This window comes from Pseudopodoces humilis, chromosome 1 (genome assembly GCF_049639895.1).
Source record: "Pseudopodoces humilis isolate 2021_Gansu_Grassland_sample_001 chromosome 1, ASM4963989v1, whole genome shotgun sequence".
Classification (NCBI taxonomy): Eukaryota; Metazoa; Chordata; class Aves; order Passeriformes; family Paridae; genus Pseudopodoces; species Pseudopodoces humilis.
In genome coordinates, this window is record NC_142200.1 from 34,255,057 (window position 1) to 34,280,083 (window position 25,027).

The 25,027-nt window shown below is 39.5% G+C and overlaps 1 protein-coding gene across 2 annotated transcripts in view; it reads left to right on the forward strand.

Moving 5' to 3' along the window:
- Positions 1-2,040: 2,040 nt before the first annotated feature.
- Positions 2,041-25,027, forward strand: part of PDE7A (phosphodiesterase 7A) — a 76,276-nt gene continuing 53,289 nt past the window's right edge. The window contains exon 1 of one of the 2 annotated variants that reach the window (XM_005517121.3): positions 2,041-2,227. In XM_005517121.3, coding sequence (XP_005517178.1) covers positions 2,090-2,227 — 138 coding nt within the window. In that variant the 5' untranslated portion in view covers positions 2,041-2,089. The remainder of the gene's footprint in view (positions 2,228-25,027) is intronic. The other variant, XM_014256771.2, reaches the window with a different exon arrangement.

The window sequence follows — 25,027 nt, forward strand, 5'->3', positions numbered from 1 at the left end:
GTGGTTTGCAGGAACTTAATTTTTTATGTTAACAAAAATTACATGGTTTTACCTCTTTGTCTTGCAAAAAATCCCACCTCTCCCCACTCTAAAAATGAACCACAAGGGTTCAAATGCATATACAAACTCCCCAGTGTATTGCATTTGATGGATGATGCATTTGGGAACAAAACTATCTTTCCATATTTTATTTTAAGGAAGCTGCCCAGGTTAGGTGTTCAAGGCCAGGCTGTACTGACCGCCCAGCCTCCTGCAGGAGCAGCCAGAGAAACCAAATCTGGCCCTGGTGACACCACAGCGCCTTCAGTGCTGCTCCCACAGTGTCAGGGCACAGCCTGTGAGGACGAGGAATGAGGAACTGAGGGCAGATGGACACACAATATCCTGAGCTGGAAGCATCATAGTCCAACTCCTGTTCCTTCACAGCAGGACCATCCCCAAGAGTCACCACACGGCTGAGAGCATTGCCAAAACACTTCTTGAACTGTCAGGCTGCTGCTGTGATCACTTGCCTGGGAGCCTGTTCCAGTGCCCAAGCATTACTTGGGTCAAGAATCTTTTCCCAATATCTGACCTAAGCCTCTCCTGACACAACCTCATCCCTTGGAGATGACATGACACGGGGGTACTAAGTCAAACCTCCACTTACCACCTTTCTGGCCCAGGGGTTCCAGGACCCCTTGGGTCTCACCCAAGCACTGCCACATCTTGGATTCTGCATCCAGTTTTGGGCCCGTCAATTCAGGAAGGATACTGGGGTACTGGAGCAAGTCCAGAGAGGGGGAATGGAATGGCTGAAGAGTCTGGAGCAGAAATCTTAGAAGGAGCAGCTGACAGACCTGGGGATGTTTAGTCGCCTGGGAGAGAAGGAGGCTCGGAGGTGACATTATAGCTCTCAACAGCTCCCTCCAATGAAGTTGTAGCCGAGTGAGCCTCGGTCTCTCCTCCCGGACAACCAGCGACAGGATGAGAGGACATAGCTACATCATAGGTGGTTCAGGCTGGACATTAGGAAAAAATTCTTCACAGAAAGGGCGACTCGATACTGGAATGGGCTGATCAGGGAAGCGGTGAAGTCACCGTCCTTGGAAGTGTTTAAGGAAAGACTGGACGTGGCACTTCGTGCCGTGGTCTAGCTGACATGGTGGTGTTCGCTCACAGGCTGGACTCGATGACCTCCCGGCTGAGGACTCGATGACCTCCCAGCCCTTTCTCAGCCCAGTCTGTTCCGTGATTCTGCGACTGAAAGCAGAGCAGGGAGAGAAGGAGGGCGGTGCCGCCCCCCGCCCCTGCGAAGGCGCGAGGGGGAGGGGGCAGGGCGCATGCGCGCGGCGTGCGGGGCCCGCCGAGCCGCCCCTGCCTGGTGCGCGCGGACGGGGCGAGTGTGGGCAGCGGTGACGTTATGACGCCGCTCTGCGCGTGTCGCCAGCCGCGCGACCCACGCACGGTCCGCCGGGCTCGTGCCTGCTCCTCCAGCCGGGCCGCCGCGCGCGGGCGGGGCGGAGGCGCCATCCCTCCTCCTCCTCCTCCTTCTCTCCGTCCTCCTCCTCCTCCTCCTCCTCCTCCCCCCCCTCCTCCCCGGGTCCCCTCTCTGACGGCCCGGCCCCTTCCCCTCGGCAGAGCGGCGCCTCCTCCTCCTCCTCCCGCTCCCGGCTGTGCCGGACAATAGGGGCGAGCGCGGCGCGTGTCTCCCCCAGCGCGGCCCCCGGCCCTCCATGCGCGGCGCCGGGCAGCGGGGCTGACAGCGGCTCCCGCCGGCGGCAGCGCGCCTAAGGGAGGGAGCGGCGGCGGCCGCGGGCTGCGGGCCGGGATTCGCTGCCCCGGGCGCTGACAGAGCCGTCCCGCTCCGCCGCCTCCCCCTCGCTCCCGCCGGCGGCTCCCGCCGGGCTTTGGCGGCGGGGGAGCACCAAAGGGGGGGGGCCGGCGCGGCCCGGCCGGGCCCCCCGGGGGGCGCGGGGGCGGGGAGGAGGCGCCGGGCCCCCGCGGGGCTTTGCCGCCGGTCCTTCCCCGCTGCGGTGAGCCCTGCGCGGGCAGGTGCGGCGGGCGAGGCCGCTGCCCCGCGGCGGGCCGGCGCACGGAGGCTTCGTCAATGGAAGTATGTTACCAGCTGCCCGTGCTGCCGCTGGACAGGCCGGTGCCGCAGCACGTCCTCAGCCGCAGAGGGGCCATCAGCTTCAGCTCCAGCTCCGCGCTCTTCGGCTGCCCCAACCCCCGGCAGCTCTCGCAGGTAGGCACTGCCGCTGGGCCCGCCGCCCTTGTCCGCCTGCCCCCGAGTACCCGCGGCCGTCGCGAAAAAATGCAGCATTTAATATTTTTATGACTAATTATTGCCGAGGTTAGCTATTTAGCATCGCTTGCGAATTGAGCGGTGAACTCCGTGGGGTTTATTTCCCTAGACAGTGGGTTGTTTCTGTTGTGTTTTAAGCTAGGACTGTTTTTTAGCTCTTTTATTAGCTTGGGCTTTCTTTGAAGTGTCCAGATTTCCTATGGGGTTGCCAAAAGCTGCAGCTACTTTACTGAAATGGTGAACATGCACTGCAGTGTTTTATTTGGGATGCTCTGATTTTTCTCCCTCCAACTATTGAGGCTTGGCAGTTTGTCTAGAAGGAGACAAAGATCCTTGGCTTTTTCGTTTCCACGGTATTGTTCCCAGCCCATATTACATCAGTCACAATGTGAACTGTACTGTATTTTGTTTCATCTGATCGTGTTGGAAATACTGTGAAAAAGGTCATTATAACTATCAGGACAAAAGGCAGGTTTTTCTTGTGAACACTGCCCTAAATTTCTGGATGTGCGTTAGTATGGTTTCCCAGCACCCAGTGATAAAATTATATTCTGGCGGAAGTCTCTGGAGAAAATCTGGAGTTATGGTGGAAAGCATATGTTTTCATGAGGAGCAGCCCGTTTTGGCTTCGAGGGATTTCCTATGTCAAGATTGAAAGGTCTATTTAGGGTCTGTGAAGTATGTTGTCCTTACAAAAGATGTTGTCTTTGCATGTGTAATGGTAATTTTTTGTTCTGTACATTTTTAGTGTGTCTTATTAAGTTATTCTGCTTTTCTTTTTTTCATTACTTGCTGTGCTACACATACATCTTTGTAGAAAGTACAGAGCTGCCAGTTGCTTTTGGCTTTGTCCCCTTTTGGTAGCAGTGGAGCTCTGTGTGTGTGTGAGCATTAGGCACATGTATGTTTGGACAGGAAAAATCAACAAAATATTGTGTTAATGACCAGGAGCTTGAATGTATGTGGAAATAATTATTAGCAAGCAAATGACGATGAACATATGTTGATCATTCTTCCTGCCCTGAGTATAAATGTAATAATTGACAAAAACTTTGGTTTTATGGCAAATTAATTTTCCATGTAGCAACGAGGTTAGGGTCTTTCCCATTTGTACAGCTTGTTCTGAGCTGTACTTAGTAGTGGTGACTTTTCCATATGTATAAGTCGTCTTGAAAGTTCAATCTAGTGTGGCATGCTTTGTTCTGTGTGGATAAGAGGAGGCTCCCTTGTTTGAAGCATTTGTGGTTTTCTGGAAAGGAATAGGCAAAATGGTCAAGGTGATGAACTGTATTCCTTTCTGTATGATCTCCAGAACAGGTGATGCATGAAGTGTATACAAGCTTACCAAATTAGATCTGGTATTGACATTTAAAGTGTTTTTTTTCTCTTAAGTTTCAAGCTTCTCAATGGGTTCCTTGTTCTGACCAATATGCTGTAGATGTATTGGTGAGGTCCAAGAAGAGGTGCTTGAATAACTTGTAAAAAGGGAAACTATGTGTGCTTGACCAAGTAGTATTTTGTCTGCATAAGCCAACAAGTAACAAATTTTATGCATTAATTAAAAGGAATTAGGATATTTAAGTGGGGAAGCCTTTGCTGTTACCAGACATCTGATTAGAGTACAGCTTTACCATTTTTTCCCCTTTCCCTGAAGTCTTCTGCAAACAATAGGATGTGAATAGGTCTACCAGACCTGCAGTCACAGGTTGGTATAAATGATGAACTAAGAAGCATCACCAGTGAGATTAGTGATTCTGTGTAACTCCTGAACTTAACTTCACCTTACAAGGCTCTTGTAAGATGTTCCAGTTTCATTCAGTCCAAAGAGAGCTGAACTCTTAGCAGTTTGTCATTTTCAGTCTTCTGCTCCAGCTAGCTTTGAGCAATAGGAGTAACACTGGAGATGTGTACTCAAGGAGCTGGTATGTACAGCCAGCATTTTACAACTAATATGCATTTAGCAGATTTTCTTGAAAATTGCATTCCCACTTAGAGATTAAAAGTGACATGATTGAATCATAAGAATCAAGTTTTAGGCTTATCCTTCCAGCAAGAAGGTATTTTGCATAGGAAACATACATGAGATAAATGCACACTATTTTATACATACCATTTAATTGGACAATCCTAAGCAGGCAAATATATATCTCTTAATTTATTCAGTAGAAATTCATTTTTGTTGAAGTTTTTCTGCATGGGTTCAAAATGGGCTGTATGTTGCTTTTTTAAAGCTTAGATAAAGTGGTATTGGAAATGACCTCAAGGATTCTGATCTACTCCTCTCAGCTCCAGGAAGGATAAATTGTATTTACAGCATTATTGGCAGATGTTTGTCTAATCTGTTTGCTTAAGCTATATTTTAAGATATAGTCTTATGAGATGAAGTGAGTTGACATAACTCATTGTTGCTGAAGGTTAAAAGCCCTGTCATTTGGTATGTGTTATTGCTGCTTCCTCTGTGCCATCTCTGATGCTTGTCAGGTGTTTGTTCATTCAGGTCACTAAAACAGCAGAAAACTAACACAAGCAGGAAACTTGGTAGCTTCCTGCCATCACTTTGAATAAAACAGGCTTATTGAAGTTTGTCAGAACTAATTTAGAGGAAAAGATGGTGCCATTAGGCTTTTGAAAGTCATAAAAGCTTTAAATAATAGAAATTGTGCAATCTCACTAGTCAACTGTTCTTAATAGTGCTTAACTGTTCTTGTCATAAAAGAATTTGTAATACTGAAATTAAGTCTTCCTTGTGGTGATTTACACCTTTTACCATACCCAGTAAATGTAGAGAAAGGCTTATTCCTTTTTCCTTGTAATTTTCTTTTATGTATGAGTTATTTCCCTATAGTCTTAATTTTCATTAATTTTGAAATTTTTACAACAAAAATAATAAAGGCAGCATCTAAAGGTTATTTGTGATATTTATTGTTCAAGTCCAATCAGGTGAAAAGCTGCTGTTGTAAGGGTATATACAAATGTTTCAATTAATAATCATCTTTAAATAGGAAATAATTTAAAGTGCTATTGTTAAGGTTATTTGAATGTGTAAATGTTGAAATTATCAGGACATTTCACATTGATGAGATTTGAATTTAGGTTCACTGTGAGATCAGGTGAATGTTAACTAGTACCTTGGATCTTACATTCAGGGTGTTCATTCCATATATTACAAAATTCTGTTTTTCAAATTAAAGCTGAGCTTTTTAACTTGGGTTGTTAATATCAGTAAAAAAGTTTCTAGAACTGTACTTACTTAGCATGAAAATTCTTAGTCCGTGTTTTTATGAATAAGGTTTTATAATGAAAACCACAAGCATAGCTGCGAGCTACTTTTAGATTGTCCTGCATTGCACTCCTCCTCACCCCATGTTGAATTGACATAAACTTATCACAAATAAGTAAGAAAACTTTGGCCTAACCTGCTATTTTTGACTGATTTCCATCTCTCTACTTGGTAACTGGTTCTGAAGTCTCTTCAGTTCCTCCAAAAATGATATCAGTGGTAGCAGTATCTGAATAAGAGGAAAGATCTAGCTTTAGCTTTCTAGCTTTGAATTATTGAAATTGATGATGATAAGGAAAGATATCTCCTAATGATGAAATTGTTTGTAGAGGGAATGGAGCAAATATGAAGACTCCGTTTGAATTTCAGAAATGTAGGCATTGTCTCCACCTGAAGTACCAAGTACTGCTGTGTGCCAGGCAGTACTATGTCCTGCTACCTGGTATTTGATAGTCTGGTTCATGATCCTTCTTCATTGCATCTCCATTTCATGCAATGTAGTGTCAGACTTGGCAACTCTCATACCTGAAGAATAGATTGTTCTCAATCACGTATATGGAATCGTAGATTTGACATGGGGGATGAAGTGGGGAGAAAAGTCTTTATGAGCAACCGGAAATATACTGCATCAATTGATTCTTCAGTGAAAGGTGTATACTTCCTCTTCCCCAACATTAGCAAAGTGCTTAGGCCACCTTTTGCTGTGTGTTTCTTCTTGTTACTGTCACCTGATGTGCTCCAAACATGTTTAGGTCTGCACGTAGTGTGGTAAGCTAAAAGATGCAGTTGAGAGGTGTATTTATATGGTCTGGACGTAGACATTGTTCTTTAATCCCATGGTTGCACCTTTTGCTGAGAGAAGTGTTGGCATGACCTATTTTTCCTTTGCAGCTGCTCGTTTCTACTCCTGCGTCTTCCTCTTAGTTGTGTCAACTTCTTCTTTTTTTTTTTTTTTTTTCTTTTTTTTTTTTTTTTTTTTTATCAGGTTATTTTTCAGCCTTGGCTGACTCATAGTACAGTTTCATAAATGACTGTGAGTGTTAGTGAGGAGGAAGCAGCTCACTGAAATGTTAGACCAGGAGTAACAAGCACTGGAGAAGTAGAAGAAATGCCTTACAGTGGCCCTACTGCTGAATGCAAAACCTTGCCCTAAACCACTTTATTTTCTTATCCACCATTTTTCATAACTTTTCTTCTGTACCTTTCTAATCCTCTTCATCAGTGCTTCTCAATTGCTGGCTCTTTCATTAGATTTCTCGTGCCATTTCCTGTATCTCTACTGCATAAATAATTAATGAGTTAAAATAATGAAATAATTTTCATGTTGTGATTCCTAGCCTCTGGAATTAATTCTGTGTTGCTGCTATGCTTGCCATTCCCTTCATCTTGTATTTATTGTGTCTGGTTGCTGAGATTGCATCTATTCATATGAGAGGGAGAGACTGACGCTGACTATGTACAGCACAGACTAGTTCTGATTGAGGCTTTCATACACTACGGTAATTTTATGTGGCAGTTCATTTTTAAAATGTCCTGAGTTTTATGACCAAGTAACTTTTTCATATGTTCTTGTGTAAAGCAAACGTTGGTACTTCATTCAACAAAAAGGTCATAGCAGCTTATTTCATGGCCTGTAATTGTCTATGTGAGATCCAAACAGAATAATAGTTTAAAGTCCCCATTAATTAGATTGTCTGAAATCATCAAAAGTAAATTCTTCTTTGTGCAGACTGTTTTGTGCTTTGTATGAACCTCAATTTTTAGATGCTATTTTTAAAGAGAAATTGATTTGAAAAGAAAGGTTATAGCTATGAGCCCAAGTTGGGAAATACTGAATTTTAACCCTAAAACAATTTAACAAGAAGTCAGCATTAGTATATGAATACTCAGTATTCTATATGAACTAATTATATAGTAATAGCATGCAAATACAGGTTGTTGGAATTCAGAGTGTTTTCTGTGGGATGTCTGTTTCAGCAGCTTTCCTGAAAAACCCTCTTTGCTAGGTAAGTCTGTTTCTATAGGTTGCTTGAGAAAAGCAGTAGTGTCCAAACTTGGTTAATTCCGAGTCAATAAGCTCAGTTTTGAGTTAATTACATATCATAAAAATAATGTAAGTTTTCTAACATGTATGTTCTACAGTTTTGGCATATAGAAAACAATGCTGAGAACATCTGCATTGTGAATCTTTATTTCTTCAGTTCTTCTACTTTCTGAAAAGTCTGCAGTGGAAAAAAATTCTGGTAATAGAATAGTGATTTGTTAGAACAGTTCTCTATCATGTCATTAACCATTGGCTTCTTGTTTTCTTATGTTTCCCTCATCACTCGATATCTGCAACTTTACTGTTTTTCTGCTAAAATTAGATTTCTACATCTACTCAGTAATGTTCTTGCACTGAAGATCTCAGATTACTTGACTGCATTTTCAAGTCATGCCAGGTTATGGCTCACATATATGAAACACCTTTTGGTTTGGACTAAACCTGTTGTATTCACTTTCGTTCACTGCACCTGCATGGGCATAATGAGTAATTTGACAGCTCAAATTAGTTTGGTGGTTTGCCTTTTTTTTTGTTTTGTTTTTTTGTTTCTCCCAGAAATGTGAAACCAGAGTAGCTTGGTTGTCCTTTACTGTGTAAATTTTTGTTAACATGTCAATATTTTCCACATGTAATTTTATACAATTGTGTGTCTAAGATACAAATTCATTTATCTTACGATTGAAGGAATGTAGTGTGTTCTGTTAGAATGTCTTTTCTTTGTAAATGAAGACGTGAAGATGGACATGCAAAAAATTTGAATCTTAATCTAGGTACTCATACTACATAAAGCATTTAATACAAATAATCTTTTGTGTGCATTCACCACTGAATGAAATGTTCATTTCTGCTTGAGAAAAGTCTTATATAAGCAAACACAAATACATGGTGTGGGCATATGCACAAGGGTGTACGGTCTCGCAAGAAGCATGTGTCTGGGACCAGGAATTGAACAGACCTCTCAAGTTCTCCTTCAGAGTTATGCACAGAATCCTCACAGGAAACCTTGAAAGAGTTTGAGTTTCATCACATTTGAAGTTTTCTTCAGTTTGTTCTGATTATGTCATTAACAAGTAACTGCAGTGTAAATAAGCACCCTGTGTAATCCAACAAGGCAGCCTGCCAAAGACAAAATATCTTATTATAAAAATGCAGTTCTGGGAAACTAGATTTAGGGGTTAGTTGGAGAGTTGTTTATTTGTATGTTTGCATTCTGGCTGTATTGTAGTGAATTTCTAGCCAAATATTTTGTTTTCTTTCTGGTTGAAAATAAATTTGTGGCTGTTATCTTGCCTTCCCTGCCCTCTTCCCTTCCATATCCTGAGAATTTTTTACTTCTGTTACAGCAGCCTGACTCCTGTTTTCCTCCCACTTCCCCCCTCTTTGTACACCTTTGATATGGCAATCTGATTTATTATCTTCCTGACCACACTCCCACAATAATTATAATTAGAGATTCCTGGAGTCTGCTTTTTATCACAAGTTAGAGGGTGAATTCTTTTCTCAGCTTATAGCTAAGTTGTGAAAGAGCCAAGATTTACAGCAGGCCTTCCTCCTCTGCGTGTGTGAGCATCAGAAAGAATATGCAGCAATGAGAATAATAAAGAAAGGTCTATTTTAGTAGACAATTTTACTATTTCTTCCTCTCCTTTCTGCCAGATGAGACATGTGGAAAGAAAGGCACTATTTCCTTTACCAGTCATAGGGATTTTTTCCTGTTTTTCCCCCCATGACAGACGTAGCTGGAGGCTACTCTAATAAAACTGGATATTTAATACATGTGAAATGCAGCCTGTTGCCCCCTTTAGGGCAAGGGGTCAATTCTATCCCACAGGATAAAGAATACCAAAGGAAAATATACAGAAACCTATTCCAAAGCTGTGAGGGAAAAAGTTACAGTGGGAACTCCAAGACATCAGTAGGTGGATCAGCCTTGGAACAGAAAGGATTTAGAAACTTTGTGTGAAGTTTCATTGCGTGATGGTTCTTAGTTGTCTTAAGAATGGAGGTACATATGGTGATGGAATGATGGCAAGCAAGTAATTTCCTGAGGGACTCGGTTATATCGAGGTCAGAAAAAGTTAACACTCTCACAAAAAATACTTGGAATAACAGTCTGGTGGTGGAGGAACCGTAGCTGTCATGGCAGGAATGGCACTGACCTGTATTATTTCTTACTTTGTATTTTTAGCTAATACACCCCATATATTGATGCTGCAGTTAATGGCATGCTGAGGAGGAGGTTTCATGTTTAGTCAGGCATGAACTTGCACTTCCATTTTCTTAAACTTTCCAGTAAAGTTCGGGTGCCACAGTAATCTGAAATGTGTATGTGTGGCAGGGGTGTGTGTCTTATCAGTAGTGCCTTGTCTTCTCTTTTGCAATGGTAAATTCCTGTAACTAGTTTTCAAAAAGCCTGGAACATTTAAATTTCCTTGATTGTTACCTGTGGAATTTTAGACCTCATCTGCAATAATTGAACTTCTGGTATTGGGCAAAAAAAATCTGTAGTTTTTTATAGCTGCAAACACAGTGTGAAACTGCTAAATAATAAATGTATGTATAGATATATAAATAGTAAATATATGGATAGTAAAGGTCAGGGTTTTTTGATGCTCTTGTTTATGATGAGATCTAGACTGTACATTTGTTATGGAGTTCTGACATTGTTGTGTTTCTTCTGTTGCGAAGTCTGAGCTACATTTTTTTAGCATGGTGATAATAGGAATTTCTGCACTTTCCACTGATTTTATGTTTAATAAGATTTTCTTAGCTTGTTTTCTTTTGGACAAAATAAACTGAATACATTTTTGTTCAGATAAAACACTTAGTATTTAGCTCACAAACAGAAAAAATGGTTAAGCTTTATTGCCTGAATTAAAAACAAAAAATAATCTTGAGTTTTTAACCTTGAGAAGCTCATAATGTCCCAAATATTAAAAAAATTTGTCCCCTCAGTGTTTTTTCCCCTTCTCTTTTCAAAAAGATTGTGCTCTGCATCTAGTCTTTCTGTTTATGTCTTTGTCACTTCAGATTATTGCAGGAGTTTTGCAGCCTACCATAAATGAAGACTAGAAGCCAAACCTAGCAAATTGCAGGTATTAAATGCCTGAAGTTTTGTGTTGGGCTTGTACTTTGTGATCTGTATTGACTTTCAGGCTCTTTGAGGAGAAAGGCTTCGTATCCATAAGGGTGTTGAATGGTTGAAGCTGTGGTTACCTTGTGTTTTTTCTTTTCCTTGCGATACTATGATGTTATTTTTGCCATGCCCTTCCATCTTCAGTTGAGGCCTGAAGGGATATTTTGTTTGTTTTAATAAAAGGCCTTTGGTTAAAATTCTCCACCTATCACCTTTTGATACAATAGACTGTAAGGAAAATAATCAGCTGTGCACTACAAGGCTAATCCATTTTCACAAGCATTTTAGTGAAGATGATTTGAGAGGATTAGACAAGGAGCTATTATTTATGATTGACTGAATAAATAGGAAAGACAGTTAAGAGTGATGAAGTTTAAGACATTTTTTCTCATTCTTAATGTTGTTATATTTATATGAGAACATGGGAAAGAAGCTACATCCTGAAAAATATGATTGTGTTGGAAGCAATTTGTGAGTCAGGAGATCAGATTTTTCTCTTATGCTGAGTGTGGATGACAAAGAGTCTGGTTAAGGTGAGAGAAAAGTTGATAAGGCTAAAAGATACATCTTAAGCTCATTTCTTCATGTAATAATATGTGTTACAGAAGGTTTTTGTTTCTGACACTCCTGAAATTAAGATTGTTAAAGTTAAGTACAATGACTTTTGTGTTTAATGTGTCATGAAAAACATGAGGGCAGTTTTTTTAATTCTGCCTTGACACGTAATGCTGTGCTTGGTGTTTGGAGAGGCTTTGTGGTTGATGATTATTGTTGACAGGAGCCATAGTTTTTATTACTAATATTATTTTAAATGGAAATTCTTTTTCAGGTAAGAGTTTTATTTAATGTCTGCATTAATAGTTCCAAGATGCTTTTGGCGTTAAATGTAAGCAGTATTGCTTGCACAGTAATTGCTTTTAGCTGCCTATCTTTGCTCCTGCTCTAGTGCTGACAGTTGCACTCCTCTGACCCTGTGGAAAGCTGGTTTGCTGAGCTGCAGCAGCAGAAAGCCCTCTTATTTTTGTAGCAGTAATTTTCTGCTCATTTTGTCTCCTTGGTTTTCTTGCAGGATTTGAAGAGTGTTGGTGCAAGGGAAGGAACTGGGATGCAAGCAGAGGCCACCCAGTGTGTGGCAACACTGACTCAAGTTGTTTCTGTTGCAGTTGGAGGAATGTCCAGAACAGCTGAACTCTGTGGAATTGTTTCACTTTCTCAGCAAACAGGAGTGGGCTAATTAATTCCGTGTTGTTATTCAAATTAAGTACTGCACTGTATTCATATATTTAGTATTTCTGAAAAAGCGCATGGTGTCTTTTCTATGTTATTGTTCACACACCTTCAAAATCTGTAATTTCATCTTTATTTAGGTGAGTCTGTGGTTCTGTGTGTTTCAGATATTAGATAGACTTGACTTGATAGATAGAACATTTTAAAAGAGGACTATTGATAACCTTTGAACAAATGATTAAGTACATTAAGTCAGAAGAATCTGTATTGTTTTTTTACCTATAAAACATTTAATTTCATAATTTGGATTATTTGACTTCAAAATATGAAAATTTTTGGTTTTCTGTATGAGTAGTGATTTAGAAATAATGTATGAATGAAAGGTTATTTTCATGTGAAACTGAAAGTAACTGTCTGCATATTTTTAATGAAAAGTAGCCATGGTTGCTACCGTTTATAAATGAAGTGTGTGAGACTATGGGGCTCAGTCCTGTCATTTGTCTTTGGAGAATTATTTGTCGTACTTGAAAGGCTTGCTAGTGTGTGTTTATATGTGGGAGTGACTGTGTGTATATATAAATGTATACACATGAAAATAAATATATAGAGATATATATAAAAATGTGGTAACTGAAGAAGGCTATGGTGGGTGCTGAATAGATTCAGAAAAGTGAAAAAATATATTCATTGTACCATTTGCTACAATTGTTGTCCTGTGTCCATCCAGTCACAAGCCGAAATAATATCCTAAAGATAACAATTTTGGGAATATTTGTTGCTTTCACTTGATCTTTCTAAGTAAGAGATTTTTACTTATTAGTTTGCTAGCCTTTATCATAGTGAGGATTTAGAAGCTTTTGGTCAGAATGACACATTAGTTTTACAGTTGGGAGTGCTTCAGGATGATGTCAAGTAACTGTTGGGATTTTTCTTTGTAGTCTTTTTGGTTTTCCTGTTTCCAGGTTACATGTTGTTAGATATCGCCTTCAAACTCTGTAGAGCTTGCCCTGAAGCATGTCTTAGGCCAAGGACAGTCATACCATAATAGCTATTCTTTGTGTTACTGAGTTGCCAAGTAAAACAAATCTGGATTGACTGTGTACATATGTGCACAGTTGTTCAGCCATCCATTTCTGCTGAATTTAGTGGAGCGCACAGTACGCTGATTATGTTGATTGGCAGAATTATTTTGAATTGTGTCCTGAAGTGCTTTCAGTTGTGTGGAGGTATTTGTGTGTGGGTTCATTAGGGGCCTGTGGAGAACTCAACCCCTGGTCTAGGAGTAGTGCGTTGAGTGAGTGAGTTGGGATGCTATATGCTGTCTGCCCAGAGTAGTACCAGGAGAGCATTCCTGGGAACTGTCAGCATACAGGAGATAAGGTAGGCTGTTCTGGCTGATACATTTTCTGGATCATGATAGAAGAGAAGAACCTGCAGTGGTAAACGTATTGGCTTCCATTTCATGCATGCTGGCTTTTGAGAAGAGAATGGATCAGTAGCAGATGATGGTTCTGCAGATGAAGTGAAACTTGAGAATGGAAAAGGTGATGTGCATGGCTGTCCTCTCTCAGTAGCTCTTCATCTTTGCTGTACAAGATACCTCATGAAGGTCATGCCTGGAATCTTCTTTGTAGTACTTGTGAGAGCAAAGGCTGAGGACTGACAAAAGGCAGTATGAGAGACTGTGCTGCCAGTGCCTTTTGGGGTTTATTCCCCTTGGCAGAAGGTGAAGATCAGATAACTGCATGAGATGTGTGATAGCAGAATATTACCCCTGCATGAGATTGCATGTTGTGAAAACAACATGGTTTTGTTGAATGCACACATTGATCCGTATTGGTTTCATCCACTATATCTTCTCCCCTCTGCTGCCTGCTTTGTAGCATTGCCTTCTTTGTCTTCCTACATGGTGGCTTAAGCCCAGATACTGCGTCTCGAAAACCTTCTGTGAAAGTTTCAGGTGGCTTTATGAGGCTCGGTGCTTCACTTCACTCTAAAAGTGTCAGTGGAAATGTTTGATAAATAAAGAAGATGGATCTATTATGAAAGCATAGAATATTTGTTAGAGTAATATGTAAAAGGGTTTTAAGCAGGTCTCTGCTCTTTAGGGATTCCACTGTTCAATGCTTTGGGAAACAGGAGGAAGTGGCTCTTGTCAGGAAGAGAAAGCTATGAGCTTTTAAGTCTTCCATGGACACCTAGGTGTGTGTGTGTGTGTTGTCATGTAATGGTGGTATATGCCTTCATCCCTGCTTCTTGTGAGCCAGTATTCTGTGCAGGGGGGTATGGGTGTGCCACTAATTCTCTGCAGGGAATGAAAAAAAGGTTATGTGCAGAGTGTGGCAGCACCTACACAATGGAGGCCTCCAGTGAGGCCTTAGTTGCTGAGTTACAGTTTCCAACATTACTTCTCAATTGCTTCTTCAGTGCCTCTGTATTCATTTTCTCATCTGTTGAAACCATAGAGTAGCCTCCAGCAGTTTTGGAGCAATGGGACAGATTTTACTCTGCTGTTCCAGTGGTCTTTTAAGCCTCTCTTGGGTCCTTAGAAGGATGTGAACCGCTTCACATGTGTCTGGTCCATGGTGTTTTCTCATAGGTGCTGTTACTATGCCTCCAGTTTGGGCCCCCTGTGCTGCTGCCTTGTCTCGAATTCCCACAGATCCAGGATAGCTGCCTGCATGCAGCTGGGATAAAGGGGCTGTATTTGAGGTGTACCTATCACATAATTCACTAGCAGCTTCAGCAGTCCTGTTTCTGGATGGCTGGCTGACTTTGGTGCAGGTGTGAGAACTGTTCTCTAACTATAGTGTGACAAGATCTTTCAGAGTGTGGTTGTTAAAGTGCTTAGCAATTTGGGAGGAGGGGTAGTTTTTACTTAGGGTTGAAGTGACTTGAAAAAGCAAGGGCACAGGAAAAGAGAGAATCTTGGTTTTGGAAATGGGCCTCATTCTACTGCAGCTTCAGATGGAGACTGTTTACAGGTTCCATTTTCTGTATTTTTTTCTGAAAACATACTCTTCCTTTGACTGCTGTCTCAACGTTGAAGTCAACCAATAGAGTACAGTCCTGAAGTAGCTTAAAAAGGGAGACTGTTAAAATGTGATTTTGTCCTTAGTCCACACATTAGTGATTGGAAAGGTTTTGGTAAAAGCAACAGGGCAATGATATCCAGAGGAAGTTTCTGATATGGGTTAATTAGACCCATAACAAACTGAAATAATTTAAAGTCAAGTTTCATCCTTGACCTGGCAAAACTTGGTTATATGCAAAAAGGGAATTAATATCATATCATATCATATCACATCATTGCAGTACTTTATCAATACCTTCTTTTTTATATTCAATCCCAGGTATCCTGCAGGTTTTCACTGTTTATCAGTCCGTGGTACTATATTTTCTGTCTTAGGAAAATGAAACATATTAGTGAAAATTCCTTGGTGCATTCAAGAATGTAATGTTTGGGTTAAGCAAAGATGGGAGATTTGCAGTTTGCAAGGCAGATAAAATGGTTTTGTAGTTAAAAAGATAATTAGTGAAGTGATGATGTTCTTTAGTTTTCTAGTGTGCAGATCTAAACCTTATGTATTTAAATACTTTTTTTTTTCAGTTTGCATTTCTGAACTAGCTAGTTACACTTGGCTGAAATGTGCATGAGTTGTCTGCATTTTAAATCTTTCTCAGTACTGTTCTGAAAAATAATACTAAAATAAAATTAGAAATCAAAATACTGTTAAACCTCTGCTCTGTGGCTGAGAAATTGTACAAGGGTTGTAGGTGAGGTAAGCAACTTAGTTTTCTCTGCACTAAAAGCAGAGACCTTTCATGTACTGTATAATCCGGTTGAAAGGCACTACTAAAGTGTCTGCCTCCCTCAGCATCTCTTTTCTAGCCTCAGCTATGCAGACACATAGAAGTGCATCCTTTCACTTAGATGTTTTTGGAATCTCTCCTCTTTCCGAAATTCCCTTTCCTTGTCTCAGTGGCTCTCCTATAAGCCCTTCTGTGTACCATAGAAAATGGCAGTTCTGCTCCTAAACTTTAGAGGGGAAAAGGGAGTCATGCTCAGGGAAGAAGGGTCTGATTAATCTGTAATCCTTGATGCTGCTGTTTGAGGTGGAAAAGGGTTGAGAATGAAGGCAAATGCTTTGGAGTCTGAGCATGTAAATGGGGGCCCAGAACCAGTAATACAGAATTACTGGTGCAGATACTGCAATAGGCATTAGTGCTGACCTCTTTGGTGTTGCTTTCACTTTTAACTGCAGTGTGTTTAGGCTTATTTGTGAAAAACTGCTCTGTTAGATAAGGACATGTCTTCGATGACAGCTTTTTTGTGCTGGCTCTCCAATATTTATTTAATCCTCCAACAGCATTCATGGGTTATTCTGATTACTAGGAATGTTTATTGCTATGGAGGGCAACATGATGTCTTCTGCTTTAGACTAGAAGGCATCTCTGGATTTAAAAAAAAAATGTTTTCTTAGTATTCCATAGACATTAAAATACTGTTGGCATGATGAGCAACTGCATTTATCTTCCATGAATGTTCACCTACCTTCTGAGTATGGTTCAAGTATTTAAGAATCAACTTATTATTTAACTTAGTAGTAATCATTTTGAGGGAAGGACTGCCAAGCTGCTTGTTTTTAAGGTTCTCAAGCAGTGTTTGAATGAGACTAGGTAGTGGACAGATGTGTAAGGTCTGTTCTTGGTAATGCTGAGTCGTCGTCATGTGTGTGAAAACTCCAATAATTTGTCCTTCTTACTCACAAGACGAAGCAGATAAATTTAGTATCTCCTACTTTCTTGTCTAAGAATGCTGGTTTGTCTTTTTTTTTAAGTTCACAACTTCAACTAGAATTCATCAACCAAACGTGGTATTTAGAAGTGTGAGCTGTACTTTTTCATATTAAAAACACAGAGGTAAAATATTTCAACAGCAGTGCGAAGGAGAAAAAAACCTGAATGTGTAAAACTAGTAGGAAGGACAGGCAAAAGGCATAGCTGAGTGTATAATTTTAAAGGAAAAAAAAATATAGGCAGGGAAGAGGGTTTTCATGGTAGATGCTTCACATATTTGAGATAGGCGTTCCTGTGTAGTGGTGTTGAAGAACTATGCATTCTTTGCTCTTGTCCTTTGATTCATTGTAAGGGTACAAAGGTGGCCCAAGTGTAGCCCTCTGGCTTCTATTGGCAGTGGTAAAGGGACAGACAAGGTTATTTATTCATTTTCTCTGTCAGAGAGACACTTCAGCCAGAAATAAAGGCATTAAAACATGGTATATGTGAATAAGTTTTGGAATTTGAGAAATTTTGGAATTTAGAATTTTCAGGTTTGCTAGTTTAAATTGTCCTAGAATCATGGATCAAATTATGGTGAAAAGGTGCTTTCTTGAGGATCATTAAAGAGTCTTAAGTATTCCAAGAGCAGCTCTTGAGGCTATGGGGCACAAATTAATTCTAATTAGCCCATGGTGGAATGTGTCATTGAGGTTTTTAAAACCTGTTCTATACGGTAGATATCCCAGCATGTTTTTCAAGATGTTTCGCCATGTTAAAATCCGCACAACACCACCTGGAGGGTTCTTCTTTAAATTGCCAGTCTGCTTTGTGATGTGTATCTCCAAATCCAGCTGACAGCTCAAAGCATCTGAACATCTGCAGTGACCACATTACATAAATGTGCTGGCACCGCTGTCAGTTCCTCCCACGCATTCAAATGAAGCTGGTATGGGTGTACTGTATCTTTTTAATCAGCTTTGTCCGGCCATCTAGGTGATTTGTCTTTGGAAATGATGCCAGTTACTTAAGAATTTGTGGCACCTCATGTATAGGCAAGGGAAGTGCAGTTGTAAGAAATTGAGCAGGAAGAATGAAAGCTGAATAAGCTGGTGATGTAAGGTCTTTCCTGCAGATGAGACCTACATGATGTTTTCAGTATTATTCCTCTTTCTGAAAACTGTTTTCAGGCCATGCAGGTAAGTGAAAACAAACAAACCTTTTTTTCTGAAGTGAACTTCTAGGCTGGTATTTTTTGGTGGTGTCTGTTATTTGTTGTTTGAAGAAGTGAAGTAACTGATTTTATGGGTAGTACTATCTCTGTTAGTGTTGTCTGTAATATAAGTATGGCTGTGCAGTGAAAGTTTATAGGGCAGCTTTCCAGAAATTGTATCTGGACTGACAAACGTAACAGCTCTAGTTGTAACTTGAATATTTTTCTTACTAAGAGTTTCTAAGGTCACAAAAAGTAGTTAAATGGTTTCCTTAGAATTTAACCTTTGTACCTGTTATATAATATGATGAATTCATGATATTTGCAGATGATAATGATTTAAATAATTTAATTTTAAAAATGCTTTGTGCATCATGGCAAATAAAAATTATTTTTGTATCCTGTTGCTTTCATTCAAATACAATAGGTGATAAAATAATTGCAGCTATTGGAATTCACTTTTTTTAGTTCCTAGGCTTTTACTCATAGTAATAGAAGTCATAGTTTTTATCCAGGCCCTCATTTTTTAGCTTTCATTTCAAGCTTGCATGTTTTCAGTAACTTAATACTTGAAATAAAATTCTAAGTATTTCTGTAACATTTAACTTTTGTTATTGTTTTTCTGTTTGGGAAAAAGTGTAAGTCTAATGCCTTTAAATTACAAGTATTGATAGGTGTCATGAAATTAATGTGTGATTATTATGTTTTCAAAGGTTTTGTGCTTTTTAAAATAGCTTTTTATCTTAGCCATTCTATTGTGACCACCTTTATATTATTCTGATAGTTTTTGGCATGGGTTGGTGCTTTTCCTGAAAGCAGTCCCTTGATAGATTTCTGAGAGACTTTGAGGATCTGTGCTTTTTGGGGTGGCCAGGGGATGGAAAGAGCCTCACTAGTTAATTCCTGACTACATTTTTTCTGTATTGTAATGAAGAACTTTTTGTGGGTATTAATGATGTCAGTTTCATCAGCACACAATCTTCTTTTGCCAGCAAAATGAAGAACCTAATGTAAAGTCATCACACACCTTCAGAATCTGGCAGCCTTGATGTCTTGAAGGCCTTCATTGTGTCATATGAGTTCATCTGTGGGCTGTTGGTAGTTGGAGAAATCTAGACAGGAGTGTGAGGGGAAAAAATTGATGTTCTACTTGAGTAGATTAAATGACAACTATATCAAGATACTCAAGATAGTTTAATCTTTAACAAAACTGATAAAGCTGTCTTTATATATACTGAATTACCCTTTAATACCACCACATGTAATGGTCATAATACTTCACTGGTAATAATTACAGAATTTATTTGCCTTTTTGGAGGTATTACAGTTCTTGGCTATTTGCAAAGCTCAAGATACAAATCTATGTAATGCTTAATATTATGCATTTCTTAGCTTTTTTTTCCTCTTGATTTGGTGATTAATAATTTAGTGTTGAATACTTTTTGGTAGCTTCTGTCAGTTTTGACTATAGATACAAAAAGGTGTCCTAGAAAGCAGGATTATCTCCCTCCCAACTGTTTTTGTGTGTATACCCTCCCCATAATTTTTTCAGAAATGTGTATTGACATCACATATGCCAAGGTATTATTAGCAGGATATATTGTATAGCAGGATTTCACTTTAAGGGACATCACTGGTATGAATGATGTTGATTTGGTCTGATGGAGTTTGACATGACACCACCTGCATTTTGGAAAGAAAAGGTCTTTTACCTACATTGAAATCATGCGTGTGCATATCAAGGAAATGAGTCACCTGGTATTCTCTATGGGAGAGAGGGGTTTGGAATCAGAGCAGCCTCCTGCTCACATGTAGCAGGCTTTGACATGCACGGATTTAGCACATACATGGAGGCAGTTCCCATACTCATAAGCTCAGAGTCTGTTCTAGACTTTGTAGTATCTAATTATCTCAGTGCCCAGAACTTGCTAATGTGTTCAGTGTGAAACCAAGTTGCTCTCTGAAGGATTTTCATATATCTGGCACTTAAGATTGATAAATATAGGGAATTTGGATAGTTGCTTATAAAAAACTTTGCCCAAACTGGTGTGCTGTTACATGTGCATGCCTAAATGGAAACTCAGAGGTGAAAAAAAGAGTCTGCTTGTTGAGGGGGGCAAGAATATCCCTGAATTCACTTGTGGTTCCTGTTTGTGTGAACTGTGGAGCCCAGGTTTCTTGTGGATTGAGCAGGTGGTGGTAACGCTTAGCTCTGACCTGCAGGTAGTCAATTGTCACGAGCTAAAGAAAAGTCTCTGAATGTTGTCTTCCCCTTAAAATACACATGCTGTTGACATTTATAGATTTAGGAATTCAGTACTTCTCACACATACTGTGAGAAGGTGAATTCCTCTTCTGGCTTTGCAGAATGCTTGCTCCTCATATTTCAGAAGTTCTTGTGCCTCACTACAAGCCAGAGTTGGGCTTCCCCAGCTTTGACAATGATGCAAATCTGAATGTGGTTTATTGAAAATTGTTTCTGTCTGAAAGATTTGTTCAGGCTTTCATCACCTCCCATTTTTTTCTGTCTTAAGAGCAAACAAAAATAAGTAATGTTGATGTTAAGCTTTCCTACTTGGAGTGTTATCCACAGTGTAGCAAGGAGGCTTTCTGTTCAGTTGGTCATTTGGTTTCTTATGTTTCACTGTGTATGTTTTAAATAATAAAAATACTGGCAGTTATGGCAATCACCACCCTTTCAGTTTTAAAGGGAGATTATCAAACTGTGGTACATGATATACACATAGTTGTTAGAAGAAAAAAAATAACAAAGTAATACATCAGGGGAGTTTGTCAGAATATATTTTATGTACAAAATGTCTAGGAAAAATTAAAGCAAAATAAATAAGTGCTGTGATACTTGTTTAGAGAACAAAAGCTAAATTCCTCTTTCAAAGAGTTTTGTGATGTATTTTAATTAATAGAGAGGAAGGGTTTGGGTGTTGCTAAGCTACTTGCTTAATTTCACCTATAGAATTCCATTTTATATGGAGTGATTACCATGAAAATATTGTGAGAATTGCCAGTAATCTCATCTGCCAGTGGGAGGTAGTTTATTGTCCCTTCATGTGGTTTTCTGGGGGATACTGTTGTGACTTTATAACTTTACATTCAAAGTTTTTATAACTTTGCATTCAAAGACATTTTTTAGATTCTCGTTGTCTTTTTTTTTCCTACAAAAAAAGGGGAAAGTATTAACACAAAAAAGTACTGCTTGTTGCAGACCAAAGTTTATTCTGTGCATTTCACAGATATATGCTGTTTTTTAAACAGTAACTTTCTGTAATAAAATAATAGACCTGTCTCTGTAACGGTTGTAGAAGTTACAATTCTGATTTCAAAGCTGTGTTTTTTGTCTTACAACATTACTTGGAAAAATATTTTTTTCCCCTCCAGTTCCTCATTTCAGGAGCCTTGCATTTGTATGAGCTTGTCCCACTCCTCCACAAGATGTCTGGATTCAGGAAGAGGTGGAATAATACATATTGCCTTAGGACAAGCCATACTTCAGTGAAAAGCTGAAAGGTGTAGAGCTGAAGGGCAACGAGCCTTCTGTACCACGTGCCCATGGTATGGGGGAGGCTGGATCCAGGAAAGGAGTGCACCTTATTAGTCATACTTCTGCCTCTCCAGTGTTGAGTGTTACATTGAAACCTGTTCTGCAAAATTCAGGAGTGAAAAGAAGATACAACAATGTCCATGCACTGAGGTGCCAGTCAGTGCCAGCCCTGGCTGTTGTGCCCCCTGCAGCATTGCAATCTCTCATTTTAAGGTGGGCTGGCAGTACTTAGTCAAAGTAGTCTTGTACCACTAAAAACAAGCCATAATCTGAGGATGAGAGGCATCAGTTTTTCAGATAAACTGCACTATACCTGGGGATTTTTAAGACATCAAGCAATTATTTTTATTAAAAAAGGAAACTTAAGCAGTGTTTAGTCTCAGTTCAGTTATTATAGAGGAGGCTCTCGAGCACTCTGCAGTGCTCTTGTGGCTAACCTGTTCAAACCTTTGTACAGTGTTGAATTTTCAGGATCAAAGGCATTTTGGCATAAACTGTGCACTTGAAAACTTATTCTCATCATCAAGGACAGATTGCTTTATGGCTAATGCCCTGTCCACACCTGATTTCTACCCTACTTACAACCCCAGTAGGCATTGTGTGCCTAGAGGAAGCAGCTTCAGACTACTTCTGAACTCAGTTTGAAAGATTTTTATTGAAGTTTTGAGTTTGTAGACAATAGAAACAGCAAGCTCAGTTGTTCCTGGAAAAGTCTGTCTCAGGTGTAAGAGGATAAAAATGTATCAGTTTACAGAACTACCTTATTTTATTTTTTTTGCATTGTACTATTTTCTGTGCAAAGTTTGTACTCGGTGGTTAAGAATGATTGCTTTAAATTTGTGTGTTTGTTTCCAGCTTACATGCTTGAGTGTATTTTTATATCTCTATATGAAGATTTATTTCTTTATTGCTCAAGATACATTTTAAATTTGTTAGTTTTTGAAACAGATTTTTGTTTTCTGTAGTTAGAAATTATGAGTTATATATGTTGTTTATATATTAAAACAGCAGAAGTCTCTGAGATGAACGTACTTTTTAATTTCTCTCAAATTATGTGGGTAAAGTATGTTCTGGCCAATAGTTCCATAGTTTGTTGGTTTATTTTTTTCTGGTTTGTGATTTTGTTGTTTTGGGTTTTTTCCCCAATTGAAGTAAAACAGAAGAGCTGTGAAATAACAGTATTCTTCCATTATGGATGTAACTCTAAAGACAATCACAGCATTTAGAAAATATGCATTTCAATTGCCTCTGCAATCCGTGTTAACATCCTTACAAGAATGCATTGTGAGATTTTAATTTTATTAATGTTTTACAGGAAATCTCTGTCTCCTTTGTTGCTAAAAATGTATTTGCTTTTGTTGTGAAACACATTTTTACCACACCTTATGTTCTTTGTCTGAGAAGAATCAAGGATTGGATGTATTTAAAAGGTAGTTAAATGCCACTCTGGAGAAAAAGATACTTCTCATGCTTCCATCTTGTACTTGCTTATTAGTATGGACATCATGATTGATTGTATGCTTCTCATTTGTTGAATACTTGATGTGAGATCTTGCAGCCTGATTTGCCTTTGCTGCTCTCTTCCTCTCCTCCCCCCCCTTCTCAAAGAGGGAGATGCTTAGGCTGGGGAGTCATGCTTATGTGTAGGCTGTATGTGATTAAAAAAAATTAAAGAATACAATTCTAGCAGTCTTAAATTGTATGCCCAGAAGAACTGATGTTTGGGCTCTGATCTTGATGCTGGGCTGGAGTTTGAGGATGAATACTTATCATAGAATCATAGCATGGTTTGGGAAGGAAGGGACCTTACAGATCCTCTAGTTCCATCCTCTCTGCCAGGGGCAGGGACACTTTTTGCGAGACCAGGTTGCTCAAAGCCCCATTCAACCTGGCCTTGAGCATTTCCAGGAATGGGACATCCACAGCTTCTCTGGGCAGCAACTGGTGAAGTGTTCTGATGGTTTTGATTAATGCTTTAGAGAAGCCACTGAAAAAATTAGTTCCTCCTTCAGAGTTTGAGCCCTTTGCAGTATGTGAAGCCAATTACCATTTCAGACCTTGCACTTTTTAAGTAAAGGATTATGACTTAGTTATAGGAGCAACAACCAATGTGCATAAATTGACTTGGGAACTCTGTGAAAAACCAGAATGGAATCTTACTCTTGGTCTATTAAACAACAGTTAATATATGCTGTAGGAGAATTGCTAGTAATCTTTTTTATATTTTTTGAGGCGAGTTTAATATTAAGGGCATCATAGGTATGGATTATAATAAACCGACTGTTTTCGCTAATGATTTGTTGCCAAGTCTTCAATGCAGCGTATTTTCCAAAATGTTTGTATTGGCTTTCTAGAAGGACATGTCTGAAACTTCCTTGAAAGACATAAAAACTACTTAATAGAAATACTTGTGTGTCTCAAAGCAGAATAAAAAGTTCAGTGTTGAAGACGAGTTTATTATGTTTAGGATTTGAGAAGTTTTTGCTCTTCACAGTTTGGAAAGTAAATGAAAGATTGAGAGTTGGGTTTTTCACTGGTAATTTCAAGGAGTTCTCTGGTGTGCTATGTGATAGGACTTCGCCCAGGCTAATGGGTTAAGCTGCAGTATGTGCTACCTTTCTTTTATTGTTCTACACTATTTGAAGGAATAGGATGCAAAAGAGGGGACAGTAGAATGAGACCGAGTTGTTTGGAAAATTTTGATTAGAGGCATGAGGACAAGTGTAGGAAGCAATAAGGAAGACATTCGGGAAATTTTGATGGAGGTAGACTGATTTATAGCATTGGAATCAAGGTTCTGTTGTGTGTGTCACTGGTTGGCTCCCTGTGGCACCTCCAAAAACCCAGGTATCTTGAACTTCAGGCTGAGCTGCATTTCTTTCTGTTTTTTTTAGCTATGTGTTCTGGAGTAGTCTTTGCAGTTCCAGTACTGTTCCCTTTAGGAGCAATAACGCCCATATTCAGTAACTTACTTTAAAGCAAAAAATGCTTTTAATGTTTTCTGCTATTCTTTTGTTCTGCATGATCATCTATATTTCCATGAGTCTTAAATTCTGTCAAAATGAGAAAGGCTGTAATTATATTGAGGTCTTGTGTCTGTCTTCCATCATATTTGGATAACTAACTGACAGCAGATCCTCCTTTCCCTTGGAGAACAGGGCGTATGGTACTGTACGCCTTTTGATCTGTGAGCTCCCATCTCTGGCATAATTAGGAGAAGCTTGGAATTTTGCTGCAGTCATACAAGCTACTCTTCTCTTTCTCTTACCTCGTTTTCCAAATGTATTTCAGGGGTTACGTATCTAGCTTAATTGTTTTGTCCTTCTGCTCCTTTCCAAAAGTTTCTTTGTAAAATTAGTTCACTACATTAGTAAGATAATTATGATTCAATATACCAGATTTCCCCTTTACTGCCTAACACACGTAACATTAATGAAATTAATTGTCTTGGTATTTTTAATTTGTTGTGCAGACAGCACAAGTTTAGTCCTGGAGATAATCC